Genomic DNA, 21,419 nt, shown 5'->3' on the forward strand with positions numbered 1-21,419 from the left:
TACCTTTTGAAAGGTTAGAAGGGCATTTACCTTCGTAAGCGGCCGTGGCAATATCAACGATGTCGGTGACATTTGGCGTCAGCTTGGCGAAGAAGGGGATGGAAACAGCCGCGCGCACCCAACGACAGATGTTACGCACCATCTCTGGGTCCTGACACACACATTACAAACCAAAGTTTGGGTTTATAATATGCTATTGAGCCTCTCATGTTCTATTCTATTATGAATATGAATATGTATCGCCCAGCCCCAGTGTTCACATCACAAGTTCAACCATAAACATCGTACCTGTCCGCAGGCCAGTCCCATGCCTCTCTCCCCCATCCCGTGAGGACAAGAGAGATTCAGTTCCAGAGCGTCGGCTCCTGATGCCTAGGACGAGATCAGAATCAGAATCAGTTTGTTCAGCCGAGTACATTTATTACATTTTTATTTATATTACGTGGAATCGCCTGCGCAAGCGCCTCATGTTGATTACACATTTTAGTATTTTTAGAGCTTATTGTGCGTAATCACAGGGTGTCATGGCATTTCACTACATATATGTATGACTGCATGTATATGTATGTGACAAATAATCTCTTGAACTTGAACAGTCAATCAGCAACAGGCAGTTTTTTTTTAAAGGGACCCATTATGCTATTTTTTAATAAAAATATTTAATTATTTTTAATGATATTAACATTTGTAAAAAGTAGCATAATGGTCCATAGGTCTCTGAGGTCCCCAAAACAGGTCTTTACATTTTTTTTTGCTGAAAGTACCACTCTGATTATGCATTTGAGCCATTGTGACATGCCTCTACATCATGGTGTTCCAAAACGGGCTGTTCCAGTGTGCGTAGCTATAATTGTAAATGAGCAGCCAAGCCCCTAGTTGTGAGCCAATGGGGTTTGAGCACAAGTCCCGGGTTCCATGAGCCAGTGGGGTTCGAGAAATATTCTCATTCTTGTTGTTGAATCTTCACTCAAATTAGATCTACTGGGCCTAATTTAAAAGTTAGTTACGACCTTCATCGCCGGGCTCCAGGCCTGTGGGAGACACTGACACCGCGACGCAGTGGCACTCTCGGATGCAGGGATTTTAATGTGTAAAGGTAGCTTCCTCAATTCCTGTATTGATAAGTAATAGAAAAAGAATGGTGAATCTGCTAAGATACAGGAAGCACCCAACCGATTCAGCAAATTTAACAAATTTAGCATCCATTCCTCATCAGCCAGTCTGCCCCAAAAATTGGGCATCTAATGCTTTTAACTCACCAAGTTAGATTTATTAAATGTTAGGTCTTTGGCAGGAAAAACATTTTTAATTAATGATTTTATTATCAAGCCAAACCTTGATTTTATGTTTATAACTGAAGGTTGGTTAGACCAAGATAAAAATGCAGCTGTTCTTATCGAGTCAACTCCTCCCAACTTCCGTTTTATGAGTGAAGCTAGACTGCATAAGGAGGTGGAGTTGCCATTCTGTTTAATGATTCCCCCAAAGATAGCAGATATCTTATGGAAATTTTGCTTCATTTGAATGTGTGAATTCCTCCTCTTTAGCTATGTTCCTCAATATTGCAGGCCACCTAAATACTGTGCAACCTTCTTCGATGACCTTACTGAACTGCTGTCTATGATCTGTATTGATTTTGACTGTATGGTTATTGTGGGTGATTTTAACATCCATGTTGACAACCCCCAAGACAAATGGACCAAAGAACTGTGTTATGTTGTTGATAACTATGTACTGACTCAACATGTGACAGAGACCACACACAACAAGGGCCACACTCTTGACTTAATCATCTCCAAGGGTCTGAACATTTCTAAAGTCGTGATGACTGATGTCGCTCTCTGATCATTCCTGTGTTTCCTTTGAGAGTACCGTCACCATGCACACAAATGTTCAAACAGAGGTAATCACAAAACGGTATATCACTGAAAACACCGGTAAAATATTATAATATTATCTGTGCACTCCAACACGATGTTTGGGGTGTTTGGGTTCAGTTTCGAAGGTAGCTACCATGAAGGCTTACCTGTGTTTGGTGAAACTTATAATACCCGACTAATATAAAAAGCGAATGCAAAACTTCAGTCTCTATTCACATTGGCTAGAATTTTTCTTTTAAATAACTCACCCAGACAATTCTTTTGAATGAAAATAAGTAACAGTTTAGTGACTGCTTTTAATATGTACAAATAATAACTACCATTTTAATTGAAAAAGAACAAAACAAACATTAATAACACAAATCAGACCGCTTTTAGATGGAAAAACAAACAGTACACACAAAACTTAAATCCCTTCTCTTTACACCTATTTCCCCAATATCAAACAGGTCAATTCAACTACGTAGCCCGACATTAACCAAAACCGTGGGCCCACACACACACCCACTCACTCACTCACTCGCACACACGTGTAGACTGTGCATGGCTTGGGTGCGGTGCTGCCGGTAAAAAGTCGTCGACAGAGGGGTAAAAACAAGTCCAACTCACAAGTCCATAGTAAACCCTGTCCAACAGGTTGTGGTTCGAAAAAATAAAACAGCGGCGGAGGTGAAACCCTCGTTAGGAATCACTTGAAAAATTGATCTAGCGATTCACCGACGTTAGTTTAGCCGACACTAACACTACACATTCACCTTAATACACTGCCATTAAGCCAGAAATGTACGTGGTCTAATGCTAAACTTCCTCCGGTTTCTTCAATCATTCACCTCTCCATCCTCTCCATCCTCTCCATCCTCTCGTCTCTCTCACGTTCTCTCCCTGATTCCTTCGCTTCCTCCGTCCGCCCGCACACGTCTCTCTTACCGGCAAGTGAGCGCGGGGTGACGTCACTTCCGTAAACTGAGCCGAGGCGTTGAACCGCGCTAACGTTGATCAATCGTCTCCACTTCGCTCCCCCCACACCCCCAACTCTCATTTCCCCACCTCCGGCCAATTACCGCAGGGGGCACTGACGGGTACCTCCAGTCACCGATCAAACAATATTGCTTAGAACTGTTTATTTTAACTACTTATTCACCTATTTACATTCTACCCTATTTATGGTTAAATTGTCTTACTCTTTAATTTAACCATTTTTCTATCTTTATTAAACGAAATGAATTTCAGTTTGATTGCCTTTTAACTTTTAGGAACTAACTTATTTTAATCCATTTAATTTACACCTGGCAACATCTAAAATATTATATATAACCCTGGATATATAATTATTATACAGTCAGGCTTTCTCTTCTCTCATGTCTCAGTCAATGAGCTTGCACTCTTAAAAAAAAACAATCTAGACACCTCACTAATGAACAATTATAGACCTCCAATTTTAAGTAAAATCAATGAAAAAGCTCCATCCATCTAAACACAGACAGTGGCAGAAGTTCAGTCTTTACTGGATCTCAGTGCTGCATTTGACACGGTTGACCAAAACATATCACTAGACCGACTGGTAAACTGGGTGGGACTTTCTGGCAGAGTACTAAACTGGTTAAAATCCTACTTAAAGGACAGGGACTACTTTGTGTCTGTAGGTAATTACACATCTGAGTGGACAAAAATGACATGCAGAGTTCCCCATGGCTCCATTCTGGTGCCTCTTCTGCTGGCTCAGATAATGGAAAACAATAAAATATGTTACCATTATTATCCAGACAACAGATACATTTATAGAACCATATCACCAGGGGACTATGATCCAGTTCATTCACTGAGCAAGTGCAGAGTAAATCGACGATTGGATGTGGCAGAAATACATTTTTTTGGGGGCCAAGGAAGAACGACTAAAAGTCAGCGCTCAGCTTAAATCGCTTATGTTAAAAAGCACAAACAAAGCCAGAAATCTTGGTGGAGTCATGGACTCGGACCCAAATTTAAACAGCCACATTAAAACAATTACAAAGTCTTGACAAATTACAAATTACAAAGCCTTGACATGGTAAAACACTATTCTGGGAACGGCTGAAGGAAAGGATCTCCAGACTGGTACTCTGGGACTAGGATATGGCCTTGACAGGGAAAAACGCTATTCTTGGAAAAGTCTATATAGTTGTTAGCAAAGAAAAGATTTCCAGACCAGTTCTCTGAGGCTAGGATATCGCCTCAACAAGGTAAATCGCTATTCGGGGAATAGGCAAAGGAAAATATCTCCAGACCGCTTCTCAGGGGCTAGGATATCACCTTAACAAGGTAAAACACTATTTGGGGAATAGGTGCAATTCGGGGAATAGGCAAAATAATTGTAAACAAAGAGTGAAAAAAGGTTTCTTTGATTCATTTCTTGCACTGCACTATAACTTTTATGCATTCTATGAATTCTCTTTTTTTACTTTATTCATTCTATGTCATTTTATAATATGTTTCTTTGCACTTTGTCTTAATGCTTTTTATTTTTTTATGTAAAGCACTTTGAATTGCCTTGTTGTTGAAATGTGCTAGATCCAGTTTCACTTGTCTTTAAAAACTTTCGTCTCCATGTTGTTATGGATTACGGACCTTAATCTGACCAGTGCGATAGATCCAATTCAGTGTAAGCAGCGCATACTGGACTTCATTTTCTGCGATGATAGTTCTCTGACAGTGATGCAGAAAATGAGAGCAATGCTGAAACTGATACTGGCATTATCCCAGAATTGGAGGACATTTCAAACAGTGAATTTCAACCTGAATGTGACGATGAAATGCAATATTTTCAAAAACCACTGGAGGAGACCGACGACACGCCCATTGTTACAACTGAAGAAGTTGATGATGTGAGGAAGTCTGTTGAGGTTGGTGATGCAGATTATGAACAAGTAGTAATGCACATGATTCTCAAGTTTACCTGCAAATGCAGCCAGGGGCGAAAAGAAAATGAAAAGAAGCCCCAAACAAGCTCTCAGAGTGTAGCAGGGGTAGGGTAGGGGTTAGCCCACATAACAACTCCCAGAACTTTGAAGATATTTTGCATTAATAAAAACTAAAACTAAAAGTAAAAAAATTGAAGGTGATTATCTCAGAATCACAGTTTGCCACACCCTTGTCATTAACAAGCCATAGCTTTAAAACTTTGCATTACTTGAACAAGTGACAACTTCTTTTGAAGCTCTGATTCTTCACTTCCAAATGATGCAAAAAAAAAAGTCAAAAGCCACCTCTCATTTGCGGTAAGTCACGAATATACAAAAATAGCCAAGGATAAACAAATATATAAAAATCTACAGAATCCAAAATGCGATTGTATGTGGACAAGTTAAGTGAAAAGGCTATGGCTGGGGCTAAGTGGCAGTGTGGTTGCTAGTTTTTTTTAGGTTGGATATACTTTACAAGACAAATAAATATGAATCCAATAATTACGTAAATGTTTTGTTTTATCATTGTTTAACGTCAACATAATAATAATACAAAATAATATCTGTTCTATGCCTGTCGTGTCATTAGTGTGACGTTTCTCACCTCCGCCATCTTGGCTAGTTCCATCCAGTCCGACTTGTTGAAACCACACATTATGCTGGAGATCACCACCTGCGGGTGAGATTTCACATTTCAAGTGAGGGGACAGTCTATTAAGCAAGAAATTTAAACTAGTGTGGATTTAGTGAGAATTGTGTGAATCTTTGAATGATGTTGAAATTGAAATAATGATGAAATAAGAGGAAATAAGTCCTTCTTTCGGCTGCTCCTGTTAGGGGTCGCCTCAGCGGATCATCTGCCTCCAATACCTTCTGTTCTGTGCATCTTCCTCCCCTACACCAACTGCCTGCATGTTCTCCCTCACCACTTCCATAAACCTTCTCTTTGGCTTTCCTCTTTTCCTCTTGCCTGGCAGCTCCATCCACAGCATCCTTCTCCCAGTGTAACTCATTGGGAGAAGGATACTACACACGTGTCCAAACCATCTCAATTTCGCCTCTCATTTTTTCTCTCAACTGTCCATCCTGAGCTGTCCCTCTAATGTACTCATTCTTAATCCTGTCCATCCTTGTCACTCCCAATGAAAATTTCAACATCCTCAATTCTGCCACCTCCAGTTCAGGCACCTGCCTTTTTGTCAGTGCCACGGCCTCTAAACCGTACAACATGGCTGGTCTCACTACCATCCTGTAGACATTCCCCTTCACTCTTGGTGGAACCCTTCTGTCACAGATCACTCCGGACACTCTTCTCCACTCACTCCACCCTGCCTGTACTCTCTTCTTCACCTCTCTCCCACACTCTCCGCTGCTTTGGATGGTCAACCCCAAGTACTTGAACTCATCCACCTTCTCCCCACTCCTTGCATTCCCCTCCCATTGAGGCACATGCATTCTATCTTACTTCTGCTCCCTTTCATTCCTCTTCTCTCTAATGCATGCCTCCATTTGTCCAGGCTCTCCTCAACTTGCTCCCTACTCTCGCTACAGATCACAATGTCATCCGCGAACATCATAGTCCACGGAGACTCCTGCCTGATTTCATCTGTTAACCTGTCCATCACCATTGCAAACAAGAAAGGGCTCAGAGATGATACTTGATGCAATCCCACCTCCACTTTGAATGCCTTCATCACGCCTACTGCACACCTTACTACTGTCTGACTGCCCTAATACATATCCTGTACCACTCTTAGATACTTCTCTGCCACCCCCGACTTCCTCATGCAATACCACTCTTCCTCTCTCGGCACCCTATCATATGCTTTCTCTAAATCCACCCTGTGGGCCCACCACCTGCAGGGATAGGCGTTGGGGTTGGGTGCAATGCCAGCCGGGCAGCGGGCAAAGGCGGGGGCCCGGGCCTGCTGATCCTTGGAATTGCAGACCAGTTCTAGGGACGTGGAATGTCACCTCTCTGGCGGGGAAGGAGCTGGAGCTGGTGCGGGAGGTGGAGCGGAACCAACTAGATATAGTTGGGCACACCTCTCCGCACAGCACTGGCTCTGGAACCAAACTCCTGGAGAGGGGCTGGACTCTCTCCTTTTCCGGAGTTGCCCAGGGTGAGAGGCGCTGGGTGGGTGTGGGGATACTCACGAGCCCCTGGCCGAGTGCCGCTGTGTTAGAGTTCTCCCCAGTGAACGAGAGGGTCGCCTCTATGCCACTACAAGTTGCTAAGGGGAAAGCTCTGACTGTTGTGTGTGCTTATGCACCGAACACCAGTTCAGCGTATTCGGCCTTCTTGGAGTCTCTGGGTGGCGTTCTGGAAGGGGCTCCGCCTAGGGACTCTATAGTTCTACTGGGAGACTTGAACGCTCACGTGGGCAATGATGGAGAAACCTGGAAGGGGGTGATTGGGGGGAATGGCTTGCATGATCTGAATCCGAGTGGTGCTTTGTTATTGGACTTCTGTGCTAGTCATGGATTGGCCATAATGAACACCATGTTCGAGCATAGGTTGGCTCATAAGTGTACGTGGTACCGGACCACCTTAGGTCAAAGATCGAGGATCGACTTTGTAGTCGTGTCATCAGATCTGGGCCGTATGTCTTGGACACTCGGGTGAAGAGAGGAGCAGAGCTGTCAACTGATCACCACCTGGTGGTGAGTTGGATCAGATGGCGGGGGAGGCTGCCAGACAGACCTGGTAAACCCAAACGTGTAGTGAGGGTGAACTGGGAACGCCTGGTGGATGCCCCTGTCCGTGAGGTCTTCAACTCCCACCTCAGGAAGAACTTTTCGCGTATCGAGGTTCAAGGTTGGGGACATGGAAACCGAATGGATCATGTTCAAAACCTCCATTGCAGAGGCGGCTGCTAGGAGCTGTGGTCGGAAGGCAGTGCCTGTTGCGGTAACCCAAGAACCCGTTGGTGGACACCGTTGGTGAAAGGAAGCCGTTAAGCTGAAGAAGGAGGCCTTTTGGGCTTGGTTGGCCCAGGGGTCTCCCAAGGCAGCAGACAGGTACTGGCAGGCTAGAAGGGCTGCGGCTTCGGCGGTCACTGAAGCAAAAACCCGGGTGTGGGAGGAGTTCAGGGAGGAGGACTTTCAGTTGGCCTCAAGGAAGTTCTGGCAAACTGTTCGGCAACTCAGAAAGGGAAAGCAGGAGTTGGCTAAGGCTGTGTTCAGCCGGGGAGGAGAACTGCTGACCCGGACTGGGAATATTGTCGGGCGGTGGAAAGAGCACTTTGAGGAACTCCTGAACCCGACCAATTTGTCCTCAGGGGAAGAGGTAGAGTCTGAAGACTCGGGGGAAGTCTCGTCCATATGCCTGGCAGAGGTCTCTGAGGCAGTTGAAAGCTCCTCGGGGGCAAGGCGCCAGGGGTGGATGAGATTTGCCCTGAGATGCTGAAGGCTCTGGACATTGTTGCGCTGTTTTGGTTGACACGCCTCTTCAGTGTCACGTGGATATAGGGTACAGTAACTGTGGAGTGGCAGACTTTAAAAAGGGGGACCGGAGGGTGTGCTCCAATTATAAGGGTATCACACTACTCAGCCTCCCCGGGAAAGTTTACTCCAGGGTGCTGGAAAGGAGGCTCCAGCCGATTGTCGAACCTCAGATTCAAGAGGAATAATGCGGATTCTGTCCTGGATGTGGAGCAGTGGACCAGCTCTTTACTCTTGCAGGGTTGCAAGGGGGGTCGTGGGAGATGCGCCCATGTGTTTTGTGGACCTGGAGAAGACTTTCGACCATGTCCCTCGGGGGATCCTGTGGGGGGTACTGAGGGAGTATGGGGTACCGGGGCCTTTGGTATGAGCCATCCGGGCCTTGTACAACCAAAGTGAGAGCTGTGTTCATATTCTCGGCACAAGGTCAAACACATTCTCAGTGGGTGTTGGACTCCGCCAAGGTTGCCCCTTGTCCCCGATTCTGTTTGTGATATTCATGGACAGGATCTCAAGGCGCAGTCGAGGTGAGGAGAGTGTCCGGTTTGGGAACATCAGAACTGCATCTCTGCTTTTTCAGATGATGTGGTTTTGTTGGCTTCATCAGACTGTGAACTCCAGCATGCACTGGGGCGGTTTGCAGCCGAATGTGAAGCGGTTGGGATGAGAGTCAGCACCTCCATGTCTGAGGCTATGGTTCTCTGCTGGAAAACGGTGGATTGCTCCCTCCGGGTTGGGAGTGAGTTGCTGTCCCAAGTGAAGGAGTATATCTCGAGATCTTGTTCATGAGTGAGGGGAAAATGGAGCGTGAGATGGACAGAGGATCGGTGCAGCGTCAGCAGTGATGCGAAGGTTGTACCGGACCGTTGTGGTGAAGAGGGAGCTGAGCCGGAAGGCAAAGCTCTCAATTTACCAGTCCATCTACCTCCCAACCCTCACCTATGGTCATGAGCTCTGGGTAGTGACCGAAAGAACGAGATCACGAATACAATCGGCCGAAATGAGTTTCCTCCGTAGGGTGGCTGGGCTCAGCCATAGAGATAGGGGGAGCAGCTCGGACATCAAGAGGGAGCTCTGAGTAGAGCCGCTGCTCCTTTGCATCCAAAGCCCTCCTTTGGAGGTTTTCCGAGCACGTCCAACTGGAGGGAGACTACGGGGTAGACCCAGAACACGCTGGAGGGATTACATATCCCAGCTGGCCTGGGAACGCCTCGGGGTCCCCCAGGAGGAACTGGAAAACGTTGTCGGGGAGAAGGGGGCCTGGAGCTCCTTGCTCAGCCTGCTGCCACCGCGACCCTACAGCTCTGTACGTCTCCCTTATTCTTGAAGATGGGTACGATTACACTTCTTCTCCACTCCTCCGGCATCCTCTCCCTTTCCAGGATGGTGTTAAACAGTCTCGTTAGGAACGCCACTGCCTTCTCACCTAAACATTTCCGTGCTTCCCCAGGTATGCCATGTGGGCCAACTGCCTTTCCACTCTTCCTCTTCTTTAATGCTATTCTCACCTCATCCTTGCTAATTTGCTGCACTTCTTGATCCACTATCCCCACATCATCCACTGATGTACTCCAAGGTACTCCTTCCACCTTCTCAACACACTCTCCTCACTAGTCAGCACATTTCCATCATTATCCTTCATCACCCTAACCTGTTGTACATCCCTGTACATCCAGCTTGGTCCCTTTGTCTAGCCAATCGGTACAAGTCCTTTTCTCCTTCCTTACTGTCCAACCTCTCATACAACTCATCGTATGCCTTTTCCTTTGCCACTTCTCTCTTCACCTTGCGCTGCATCAGCTTGTACTCCTGTCTACTTTCTTCATCTCTCTGACTATCCCATTTCTTCTTCGCCAACCTCTTCTGCTCTATGCTCTCCTGTACTTCCTCATTCCACCACCAAGATTCCTTGTCTTCCTTCTTCTTCCCGCATGATACACTGAGTACCTTCATGGCCGTCTCCCTCACCACTTCTGCAGTTGTTTCCCAGTCATCTGGTAACCATTCATTCCCATCTATTGCCTGCCTTACCTCTTCCCTAAATTGCATGCAACACTCCTCCTTTTTCAACTTAGACCATTTTATCTTTGGCTCTTCCTTCACTCTCTTCCTCTTCTTGGCCTCCAGAGTCATCCTACAGACCACCATCCAATGCTGCCTAGCAACACACCCCCTACCACCACTTTGCAGTCACTAATCTCTTTCAGATTGCACCTCCTGCATAAGATGTAGTCCACCTGTGTGCACCTTCCTCCACTCTTGTATGTCACCCTGTGTTCCTCCCTCTTCTTGAAATATGTATTCACAACAGCCAATTCCATCCTTTTGGCGAATTCCACCACCACCTGTCCTTCCACATTCCTCTCCTTGACACCATACTTACCCATCACCTTCTCGTCACCTATGTCTCTGATCCCTTTGCCAACATGCCCATTGAGATCTGCTCCAACGACCGCTCTCTCCTTCTTGGGGACGCTCTCCACCACTACATCCAACTCACTAAAGAATTCTTCTTTCTCTTCCACCTCACACCCAACTTGGGGAGCATATGCACTGACCACATTCATTATCACCCCATTCAGCTTCATGCTCATTACTCTGTCCGACATTCTCGTCACCTCCAAAACGCTCTTGACATATTCTTCCCCTAAGACTATTCCTACCCCATTTCTCCTGCCATCCACTCCATGGTAGTTATGATCAGTCACCTTACTGCTCTGCTGTACTATAGGGGCCGCTGTACCTTATTAAGCTGTAAGGAAACCATCAGAAACAGTCTGCTGCAGCTTAAGCTGTAAGGAAACCATCAGAAACAGTCTGTTGCAGCTTATGATTAACATTGCCAGGTAGGACCTTCAATTCCATTTCTGAGAGACGACTTTTTAATTTAATCTAAATTGATATTTTTTTATTTGTTATTGTTTGAGAGTCTAGGCTCTACTGCTCATCTCTCCTGGCGAGGTGTAGAGCAAACATAGGCATGCATAATGAGCTACCATGAAATAAGTCCTTCTAAACTAAAAGAAATGTGAATGCAGTCTACTAAGGAAGAAACCAAAGCTAGTGTAGATTTAACGTGATTTATGTGAATCTTTGAAAATTGGAAAATTGGGGGGAAAAAAAGAATTATAAATAAAAGAAAAGGTATATGAGAAAACAAATGGTTGCAACAGAGTTGGAACATTAATATATTGACCCTGGCTCAACTTAGGAGTATTCTGAAAGCCAGGGTAGAACAGTGGAGAAATGCACTCTCACGTTGTCCGGGAAGTCATTCTTTAGCTCTGCCACCGACTGGCACCAGTAGGCAGCCGTCTTTTCACTGATGAGCTCAATGTTGAGGAAGGAGCCCTGGCCAGGGCCGAAGATGTGGCCTGACGTCGTGCCACGCACTATACGGGGAGACACATTGGTCACCAGGTCCTGGATGCAGCAGGGCCAACAGTAAGAGAAGGGAAAAAAAGACAAAAAACAGTCTCCATTATTTTTGTATGTATCTGTGTTAGAGGTCTGCCGGCTGGCAAAGTATCAGGGTTTGGTGCTGTTCATGTTTGTTTTCTAAAAAGTGAATAACACTTTGTTTCAAATACACAAATTGTACAACTTCACACAATTCTTATTGATGGCAAACCTCAGGGCATTAAATAGTCCTGGGGGTAAACTAACCTAATCTTTAAAACATTCAAGATAATTCTTATTTAGGTAATTTATTTTGTCTGAAGGTGTTCACCAACTTACTGAGCCTGAGCTGTAGAGTTTAATTGATGGGTTGTTACGAACCAGATTAAATGAACGGTCACCTTACTGCTCTGCTGTGCTATAGTGGCCGCTGTACCTTATTAAGCTGTAAGGAAACTATCAGAAACAGTCTGTTGCAGCTTATGATTATTATTGCCATGTAGGATCTTCAATTCCATTTCAACTTTTAAATTTAATTTTAAATGATCTTTTTTTATTCATTATCGTTTGAGTTTGGGAGTCTAGGCTCTACTGCTCATCACTCCTGGCGAGGTGTACAGCAAACATAGGCATGCTTAATGAGCTACAAATATTGGAGTGATGAGCTTGAACCGCCCCATTGGAGTAGAGCCTAACAGGTAACAAGCAAAATAGGAAGCAAAACAGGTAGGGCAAGAGGGAATGGCTGCTTAAATAGTTCGGCCCATTAAGGGTGTGGAAGCATGTGGCGTCGTCGAGTTGTCTGACAGAACTAGCTCCGGAACCAGAGAACTAGAGCTATGCCTCATTGATAAACAACACCAACCACAACCATAGGACAGAAGCTTTGCCTTTTTTTATGCTGTTCTTTCTTGGTTGTGCGCCGAGAAATAACCTTTGTTTAGCTCTCATTGTACATGTAAATGGTGGTTCGACCAATAACAGCGCAGTTATTTTTTTCTACAGACATTAGTCAATGATGATTGTTACTAGGAGTCCACAATTTACTCTGCGTGCCATTGTGCAAGCACGCACCTTGTCCAAGCCAAATGTCTTGGTGAGAGCGAAGCCCCAGCCTTGCTCAAAGGCTCTCCTGATCATAGCCGTGCTGGTGGTGGGCGGGGCGGACGCCAGGCCAAAGGGATTGGGGAACTTTATCCCACAGACCTCCAGGCTGATGTCCACCTTGTCGATGGCACTGTAGAACAGCGGCAGCTTGGGAACCAGGTCCACCGTCTGTCCGTGCAGGGACTGGCGGAAGCAAAGTGGACACGAGGCGACGTGGACAGGAGAGGAGAGGGAAATTAGGAGAGAAAAGAGACTCAATGGTAGTGATGAAATGATTCTTAATGACTGACATCGAAATTATACTATGTTTTTTGTTCATGGATGAAGAGTCAAGTTTGCATCACTTTGCACCGACAGTGCCAAGACTGTCAACTGTTTACCTGAATGTATCTATGGATATGCCATGAGGCCTGTTTGCCATCATTGACAGATTCCACGGTGGTGTTAGCGAGGCTGGCAATGTCTCCTCCAGCAAACACCCAGGGCTCGCTGGTCTGCATGGTGTCAGTGTTCACCTGTGGGGTGCCCCAGCGGTTCATCTTAATAGGAGCCATGGCCTTGGTCACTGTGTATGCACACAATCACAAGTCGCATAGGCCAGATTGGAGTTAAGTAGAAAAAAATGAAATGAAGCAAAACACAATGGCTTTACAATGTGATTTGGCTGCAAAGATCAGAATGTACCTGCAAACATAGTGGCATTCATCATTTTATTCCTCATCTGAATATGTTGTTTGGTACATAATTAATTCAGACCCAAAATTCACTTTTCCACTATGATAATGGAACAATTTAGGCCCAGGACCTTCTGAAATGGGAACCCTCGCATTTTTCTCAAAGAGTTCTTGTTTTCTTTGTCACCGCACCTAGCAACCATGAAGATTAGGCAAAATCAGGAGGGGGTCACGCGTTATTCAGTACTACAAACACCAGCTCAATGGTTCTCATTCCAACAAAAAGTATGACCTCTGGGACGTATCTTGGGACAAGGAACATCCGAGTGGAACCAAATTCTGAGCCAAGTTTCTTCCGTGGCAAAGGGTCTGAGTTCCTAAGTCCTAAGTTCCTGGTTCCTGAAATGCCTGATCCATGAACTGAGAACAGTGAATGGCATGGAAGGTGTCTTTGACCCCTTCGATGCACATGCTGTAAAAAGAAGCTGATGATTGGACTGACCAACTGGCTGTCAGCTCGCTAGTCGGTTCTTAATTTTAAACCTTGTGGGTCGTAGAGAGTGGAGCCGAAGGCGCTGATGATGTAATCAGCCTTAAGCCTGACGGTCTGTTCCTCGTCCTCCAGCCAGTCACCGTCAACCGTCTGCTCCGTGCGGCAGAACTGCAGCCCAGCCACGCATCCGTTCTTCAGGATCACCTCGCGGGGTGAGAGGAAAGGCAGGAACTCACACTTCTCCTCCTTTGCCAGCTCCATCTGACAAAAATGGAGGGGGGGTGGGCTTAACTGTCCACCACTTCATACAAATAAATAGCACCATCACGTGACAATTACCTCCTCAGGAACGGCCCGGATGTTGGTGAAGCCCTTCCTGAAGCAGACAAAAACCCTCTTGGCACCGCAGCGCAGGGCAGAGGTGGCACAGTCAAACGCTGTGTCCCCAGCGCCCAAAACTATCACCACCCCGTGGAGCTCTGGCAGCGCTGGACGGCAGCTGATCATTCCTACAGGCAGTGGAGGAGGAAGAGGATGAAGGAGAGGTTGTCACACTTACTTGACGAGGGCTCCATTGTCATTCCCTTTACTGTATATCCATCCGAGTAAGTCAAACATGTACAAGTCTTAAGTCTTAATCTTCTCAGGTCAAGTCCAAATGAGAATTAAGCAAGTCAAGTCAAGTCCCTGCTAAAGTAAAGTGGCCCGACATTCCAATAATCTAGCCCAGTTATCACATTTAATGCAGTACCCAATTCTGCCAGCATTTTGGGTGTATGTAATGGGTGAAGTTTAAACCCTCATGTGGTACAGATCAAAATCATTGCATGGCATGATGTTTTATCAAACAATAAGAAAGAACAACAATCTCTTTCATACTCACATTCTAAGTTTAACGGAAAAAAATATCTAGGATTGAAAGAAAAATCAAAATTTTATTCAAAAATATCTAGTCCTTTGTAGTCATCAGTTTCAAGTCTATGTCCCAGGTTATGAATACCAAGTCATCACGTCTTTTATTCATGATAGTCAAGCAAGTCACAAGTAGTCAAATATGGTACTTGAGTCTGATTCGAGTCAAGTCTTGTGACCCAGGTTCTCCGCCTCTGATTAACAACACATTCTTGCCAACATTAGCTTCCTAGCTCTTGTCAATCATCATGAGTGAAAATGAACACAGCAACTACTCAAGGGAAAGTTTTGAGTCTGAGGATTTGGATGTTTAGTTTGCTGACTCTCCCAATAGAGTTCTGAGAAACAAGAAACTGCTCCAAAAAAAGCCTGAAACAAAGGTATGATTATCATACCTTTGTTTCGGGTGTATAGGCATAATATAGGCATAATAAAGTTTAAACCAACATCTAGCTGGAATGAGAAAACCCACAACCATTATTCTATGAAAAATGTTTACAACAACAAAAGCCAAAGGTTTTCTAGCTACGGCACGATCACAGAAATTGTCTATAGAATAAAAACACACATTTTGACAATAATGACTTTATGCTATAGAACTCACAATCTGCTATCGGGTCCATATTGTGATCTTGAATTTGTTGGAGTTTATGCGCATGTGTGTGCTGTACTTATACCTGGCTTGCTGGCTGCTGCCACCATGGGTAGAAAGTCTTTGGAGGTAAAGAAGCCTTGTTCTATAGTTAAACCCTGGAAGATAGTAGCTCTGTTGGCTTGGGGGAGACCTGAAAAAGAGTAATGGCAATAATAATGGGTTGGATCAATAATTCCATAGATGGGTAAGTAAAATCAATCACAGGCATCAGGACAAGATACATACATATGCTCACTCCAAAAGATGGAGTTTCTAGAAAAGTGTTGGTAAGCGATAGATTGGCGCTGGTCAAACCCAAGATTAAAGATTTAGAATTAAGTTCAACATATTGGATTTATATTTACATTTAAAATTTCGATTTAGATATATCATTTAGATTTTCATATAACTCGTAAATCTATATATGCAATATGCATTGTAGTGCATTTTTGTGGGGTGTTATTTTGCTAGTTCCGTGGAAAACGGTGCAATGTTTGGGCAAAATCTGGAAAAGGTGAAGCACATTTTTGAACAGTGGAATTTACAAACGGTACCCCATAGTTAGCTGACTATCTCATGTAAAATAAAACCTCTCTGCCTCTCTGATTTTTTTTTCTTTTATGTCAAAAAAGTAACTTTTAAAGAGAATAACAGACTTTTGGATATTGGATATTGACCAAGATAGCTGGATATTGACGCAGGGTAATTGAAAATGTAAATGCATGTAGGTGGAGGATTTTCTACTCTAGAATCGAGGAGTAAAGTAGTCCAATAAAGTGGACCCTATAATAATTGCTACGTGCCTCTTGCACAATTTTCTGCTTATTTGCTTCAATAATAAATTGCTTGGTCATAGCGGACGCATGTAATTGAGGACCAAATACAAATACATGAAAATATTCTTTGACTGTTGTGTTGTTGTGGCACTGACCGATCCCGATGAAGACGACCTTGAATCCCTCCTCTCTCAGTGACGACAGAGTAAGACCGCCAGCGCCCAGACCCTTTTCACACACCACCTGCAAACACACATTTCAAAACACATATTCAATTCAGTTAATATATTAGAATATGGGCGTGTGTGTGTGTGTGTGTGTGTGTGTGTGTGTGAGCGTGTGTGTGTGTGTGTGTGATTTCTCCCTCACCTTGACTCCAAGGTCCTTCATGAGTTGGATCTCAAACTGTACCACCTCTCCGGGCAGACGGAACTGGGGGATCTCTGACAAGCTGCAGGGGAGGTGAACAAGGTACCAGTTAGATATACCAGTAAGTCTATGATATCTAAGACTTTTAAACAAATAATTGATTGCTAATGGTTTACTATCACAAGGAGGCATTAGAAGGCCCTGTGTTTTAACTGATGTCATCTCAAGGGTGATGATTTGTTCTGTAAAATTCTGTGTGTAGCCATAGATGGATCCCCTGTACAATATATACTCAAATCAATGTATGTCCTATGTCTAATGTCTAATTTGCACTTTTAACATGAAACACCCTACATGCAAACTCACCGCTCAAAAAACGAGAACAGCAACAGTCATGATGTCACGCCATCTGGTGCATTGGTCTAAACAGGCTATTTTTTACAATATTATATTTAAGTACATTGAAATTAAACAACGTATTTGGTATGATTTGTTGTTTGTATTATATTGATAATAATGTAAAGCCGTGAGGATAGTGGAGAACCACATAGTATAGAATGAGTATCATAATGAGACCTATATCGTAAACGGTATTTTTGAAGTATGTATTGATTTTGCGTAAAATAATATATCGTTTGTGCTTTTGGAAGAATACAAGTAACCCTAACGCCAAGGGAACGGTCTGTGTGACCTCTGTAACCAGGGCAGGGCCAGCTCTGGATTACAGGAGGCCAAACAGGCCAAACAAAATGTTTCTTTTGTGTATATATACTTTATGTATACTACTATATGAAGAAGAAGAAAGAAACAGTGTCAACCTATATCAGTGGTTCTCAAACTACCCCCTCTAAGATATTTCTTCAGCTGACCAGCCACCTTAGAAATTACATGCTGTGATTCAGTATCAATAAATTGGAGATTTGTGCGATTTTGACAATTGGATGAATGCACTATTTTATGAAAATGGCTCAGAAAACCCACTTATCTTCATTCTACCTTGACATCCCATACATTATCTGAGTAGTCTAGGTGTCTAGATTCTGGGTCTAGAGTTTCATTAGTCTATGATTATCCTAGAGCTCACAATAGGTAATCTTATTCAGTAAGATCAAGTAAAAAAAAAAAAATGCTGTCATCACATTGAAATGGTTACGATGAGGCCATATTTCAACACACGTGAATTGCAATTTGGGCTCTTTGGATTCACAAGGGTCTCAGCTTGTAGTCATACCCGATTTCTACAATTCCATGACTGTTTAGGTACCACAGTGTGCATAAATAGTGAAAAGAAAAAAAGGCGAGGGAGCATGCTGTGATCTTGCTAGAAGACAGAAGTGAGTACAGATCCAACATCCTGGCGCTCAGCTGCACGAATTAAAACAGACAATCTGCTCCAGCTCAGACAAATAACATAGCGAATTGCAAAATATATATCAAGGATTATATTGATTATTTTTATAATGAGTACGTGATGGAAGGGGACCAAGACCGGAACAATCCCACCAAGAGGAAAAAGGCAGACTCAGCTACCGATACCGATGATCTTATATCCAGAGCTTTAGAGGTTAGTGTTTTGAATGAGATTAACAAGAAGCTGGACATGCTTGGTCCAATACTCCAAGATATTTCCGAGATCAAAGCCAGCCTTGATTTTCTGCACCTCACTGTTGACGAGATCCAAAAAGACAACGCGGATCTAAAAAATTCCGCGAAGCGTCTTACAACAGAGATGGAGTTTGGAAAAAAAATTGTAATAATAATAAAAGAGACTATCCTGGATATCCAATCCAGAAGTATGCAGGACAACCTCATCTTTTCTGGGATCCCAGAGAACAACACAGGGTCCCCAGAAAATATGGTGAAAGACTTCCTCCACACCTCCCTGAAACTCGCCACAGACACTGTGAAGCAGATCACCTGCCACCGGGTTCAATGACTGGGACACCGCGTGGGGAACCGTCCCCACTCCATCATTGCCATGTTTGAACACTTCAAGCACAAGGGGCTGGTTAAAAGCAAAGGACGGGAGCTGAAAGGAACTTCGCTGGGTATGACGATCAATTCCTCTGAGAGATCAATGACCGACGGAAGGTGCTGTACCCCATCCTGAAGGAGAACCGGCAGAAGGGTTAATGGGTTTTTGATAAACCATATATAGACGGTCTGTTATTCCAAGACTCCTCCATCACACCCTGGTTATTGTGTTAATTCTGATATGCGAGATGTAGGAATTAGCACCCCATCTATGTCAGGATTGAAAATATTGCTCACTCTTTCATTATCTCACCTTCCTAATCCCTCACTCCCTACTTCTCTCATCACTCTCACTCTCTATCCTCTCTCTCACTATATGTCTGACTCTGCACTGTTCTGTTTATCTTTGTCTATTTGTCATTTGTTTGTGTAGACATCTATCCCTACAAACTTCCTGCAATACTAGGACAGTGAAAAGGAATGTTAAGTAGAAAAACTCAAACTTGTCTATGGGAAAACATTGGCATGGTAGTATAGCTATTGCTTTGTTGCTGCATGGGAAAACTACAAATCCACATCCATCACCCCCTAACTAACCTCAATGACACCCATTAAATTTGTTAGTTGGAATGTGAGAGATTTGGGCTCACCAGCTAAGCGTAGCAAAAGTCACCTCACCAGGATGAACCCCAGCTTCTGTCTACTCTAAGAAATTCACCTCACTGCATTCAGCACCTCAAACTCAAAGCTAAAGCTGCATCGTACATCTCAAAAGAAAGAGGTGTTTCTATATTGATCAATAAAAGTATCCCATATCAGAATAAAATCACAATATCAGACAAAGAAGGGCATTACATAATGAATAACGGAATGTTCATCAAATTAACCATAGCTAATATTTATGGCCCCAATGAGGATGATCCAAATATATTTTCAAAGCTCTTCGAAATCTCTGACTCAATTATTATACTGGGAGGGGACTTCAACACAGTACCTGATCCAAGTTTAGACTGTTCACAAACCAGAAATAATCACAAGTCCTGGCATTGAGTGATATTTTTCTTGGCGATTGTTAGCGATCAAATACTCCACATAATAGAGAATACACATATTATTCAACGCCCCACAAAGCTTGTCGAGAACTGAATTTTCTTTACAAATAACTCTGTAATGTCCAAAATCACAAATCCTGAAATCCACCCTAATGTTATCTCCAATCACGGGCCGATTAGTTTCAACCTCATAAATGAAACCAACCCGAACCCCCCCTGGAAGGTGACAGTTTAACACCTCACTTTAGACAGATCAAGAATTTAACCTTTTTTTTTTCCAGAGAATAAACTTCCTTCATTGAAATGAATGACTCTCTAGAAATAATACCATCCTTACTCTGGGAAATGGCAAAGGCAGTTCTGAGAGGTAGTATTATGTCATTCTCCATTCTGTAAGTGAAGAATGGACATGATCAAATCTTTGAATGATGTTTTACATGTTTTATAAAGGACAATAGCCTTTTGTATGTTACGTAACTTTTAAAACACATTGTCTCTGGGTTTTTTAATGAGTCTCTCAGAGTTTATATGAAGAGACTTTTCTTTCTATTGTAGTATTGCAAAACCAGATCACATTCCATCCCTACTCAACCTTGTGTGGAGATAAGGATAACCCCAGGGGACTTGAAAGAGCATTGTGTGTTTGTTTTATGGCATAGTAAGATTGTATCTGTGACGGGAGTTTCACTGTTAAATCACCATTTGAGGGTTACACCCGGGGATATGATTAGGGGCACAGTCTTGTAAATGACACCTGACCAATGGCACACAACCTCTGATCAGACTGATCAGAACCCTGCTTTGAAGCATCACTGTATCTTTCTCTTTATTCTGTAAAATAATATCTTTAATACTCTCAGTTTTGTTTTCCTGTAGCAGGCAACTTAAACTCACCAACCATGCAGGAGAATTTCTCGAACAATCCGCAAGAAAAACAAAGGACAAAAATGCAAAAATAAACTAGAACAACGATAAGAAGACTTGCACTCCCAAGAAACCCAGTCACCCACTGAGAAAATCCGAAATGAGATCCGGACAATTACATCTCAACTTGATAATATTATCCATAAAAAGACACAATTCCAAAGAGTGAATTATTTTGAATTCAATGACAAATCAGGTAAATTTCTTGCCAATCAATGAAATGGGATAGAGAAAAAACACCTATTACAGCCACCAAATATCAACAGGGTAGGATTACACACCAAGACATCAATAACATATTCAGAGACTTTTATAATAACCTATATCACTCAGATAATATATCAAATATTTCAAACATTAACTCATTCCTTGATGATATCCACCTCCCTTAACTATCCACAGAGCAGGCTACCACATTAGATCAACCACTTACTCTAGAACAGGGGTCTCAGACTTTCGGCCCAACGGCCAACTGCGGCCCCCGGAACGATATTTTGTGGCCCCCTGCCTGAAATCAAAGCTTGATGTTAGAGCGGCCCGCACGTTTTTTATTTTTTAACACTTATGGGCTACCATATCTCAGGCACGTGACAACACAAATTAGCAATGTAACATGTTTCGGGACTGTTACCGAGTGGAGGGAAAATATATCCTGTCACCCAGTGCTATACGTTTTTTGTCACCCAGCCCCAGTCATGTATTTTTTAAAACCTCCCGTGAAGAGAAAGGTTGGCGATGAGCACAGACAATTTCAGGAGAAATGGGAGACGGAATATTTTTTTGTTGAACAGAGGCTTCCCAACGTGTCTAATATGCGCGGATAAAGTTGCGGTGCACAAGGA

At 43.5% G+C, this 21,419-nt stretch overlaps 1 protein-coding gene across 1 annotated transcript in view; it reads right to left on the minus strand.

Annotated features, from left to right (window-relative positions):
• The window catches only part of dpydb (dihydropyrimidine dehydrogenase b), a gene marked incomplete at both ends in the record, with an annotated part of 45,119 nt that overhangs the window by 12,164 nt on the left and 11,536 nt on the right, over positions 1 to 21,419 (minus strand). The window contains 11 exons of the mRNA XM_080010646.1: positions 31 to 151; positions 289 to 372; positions 5,424 to 5,492; positions 11,522 to 11,686; positions 12,737 to 12,952; positions 13,150 to 13,334; positions 13,987 to 14,197; positions 14,276 to 14,445; positions 15,526 to 15,633; positions 16,414 to 16,501; positions 16,628 to 16,709. Of these exons, the coding sequence (XP_079866772.1) occupies positions 31 to 151; positions 289 to 372; positions 5,424 to 5,492; positions 11,522 to 11,686; positions 12,737 to 12,952; positions 13,150 to 13,334; positions 13,987 to 14,197; positions 14,276 to 14,445; positions 15,526 to 15,633; positions 16,414 to 16,501; positions 16,628 to 16,709 (1,499 nt within the window). The remainder of the gene's footprint in view (positions 1 to 30; positions 152 to 288; positions 373 to 5,423; positions 5,493 to 11,521; positions 11,687 to 12,736; positions 12,953 to 13,149; positions 13,335 to 13,986; positions 14,198 to 14,275; positions 14,446 to 15,525; positions 15,634 to 16,413; positions 16,502 to 16,627; positions 16,710 to 21,419) is intronic.

The sequence above is a fragment of the Zeus faber genome, assembly GCF_960531495.2.
Source record: "Zeus faber genome assembly, chromosome: 12".
NCBI lineage: Eukaryota > Metazoa > Chordata > Actinopteri > Zeiformes > Zeidae > Zeus > Zeus faber.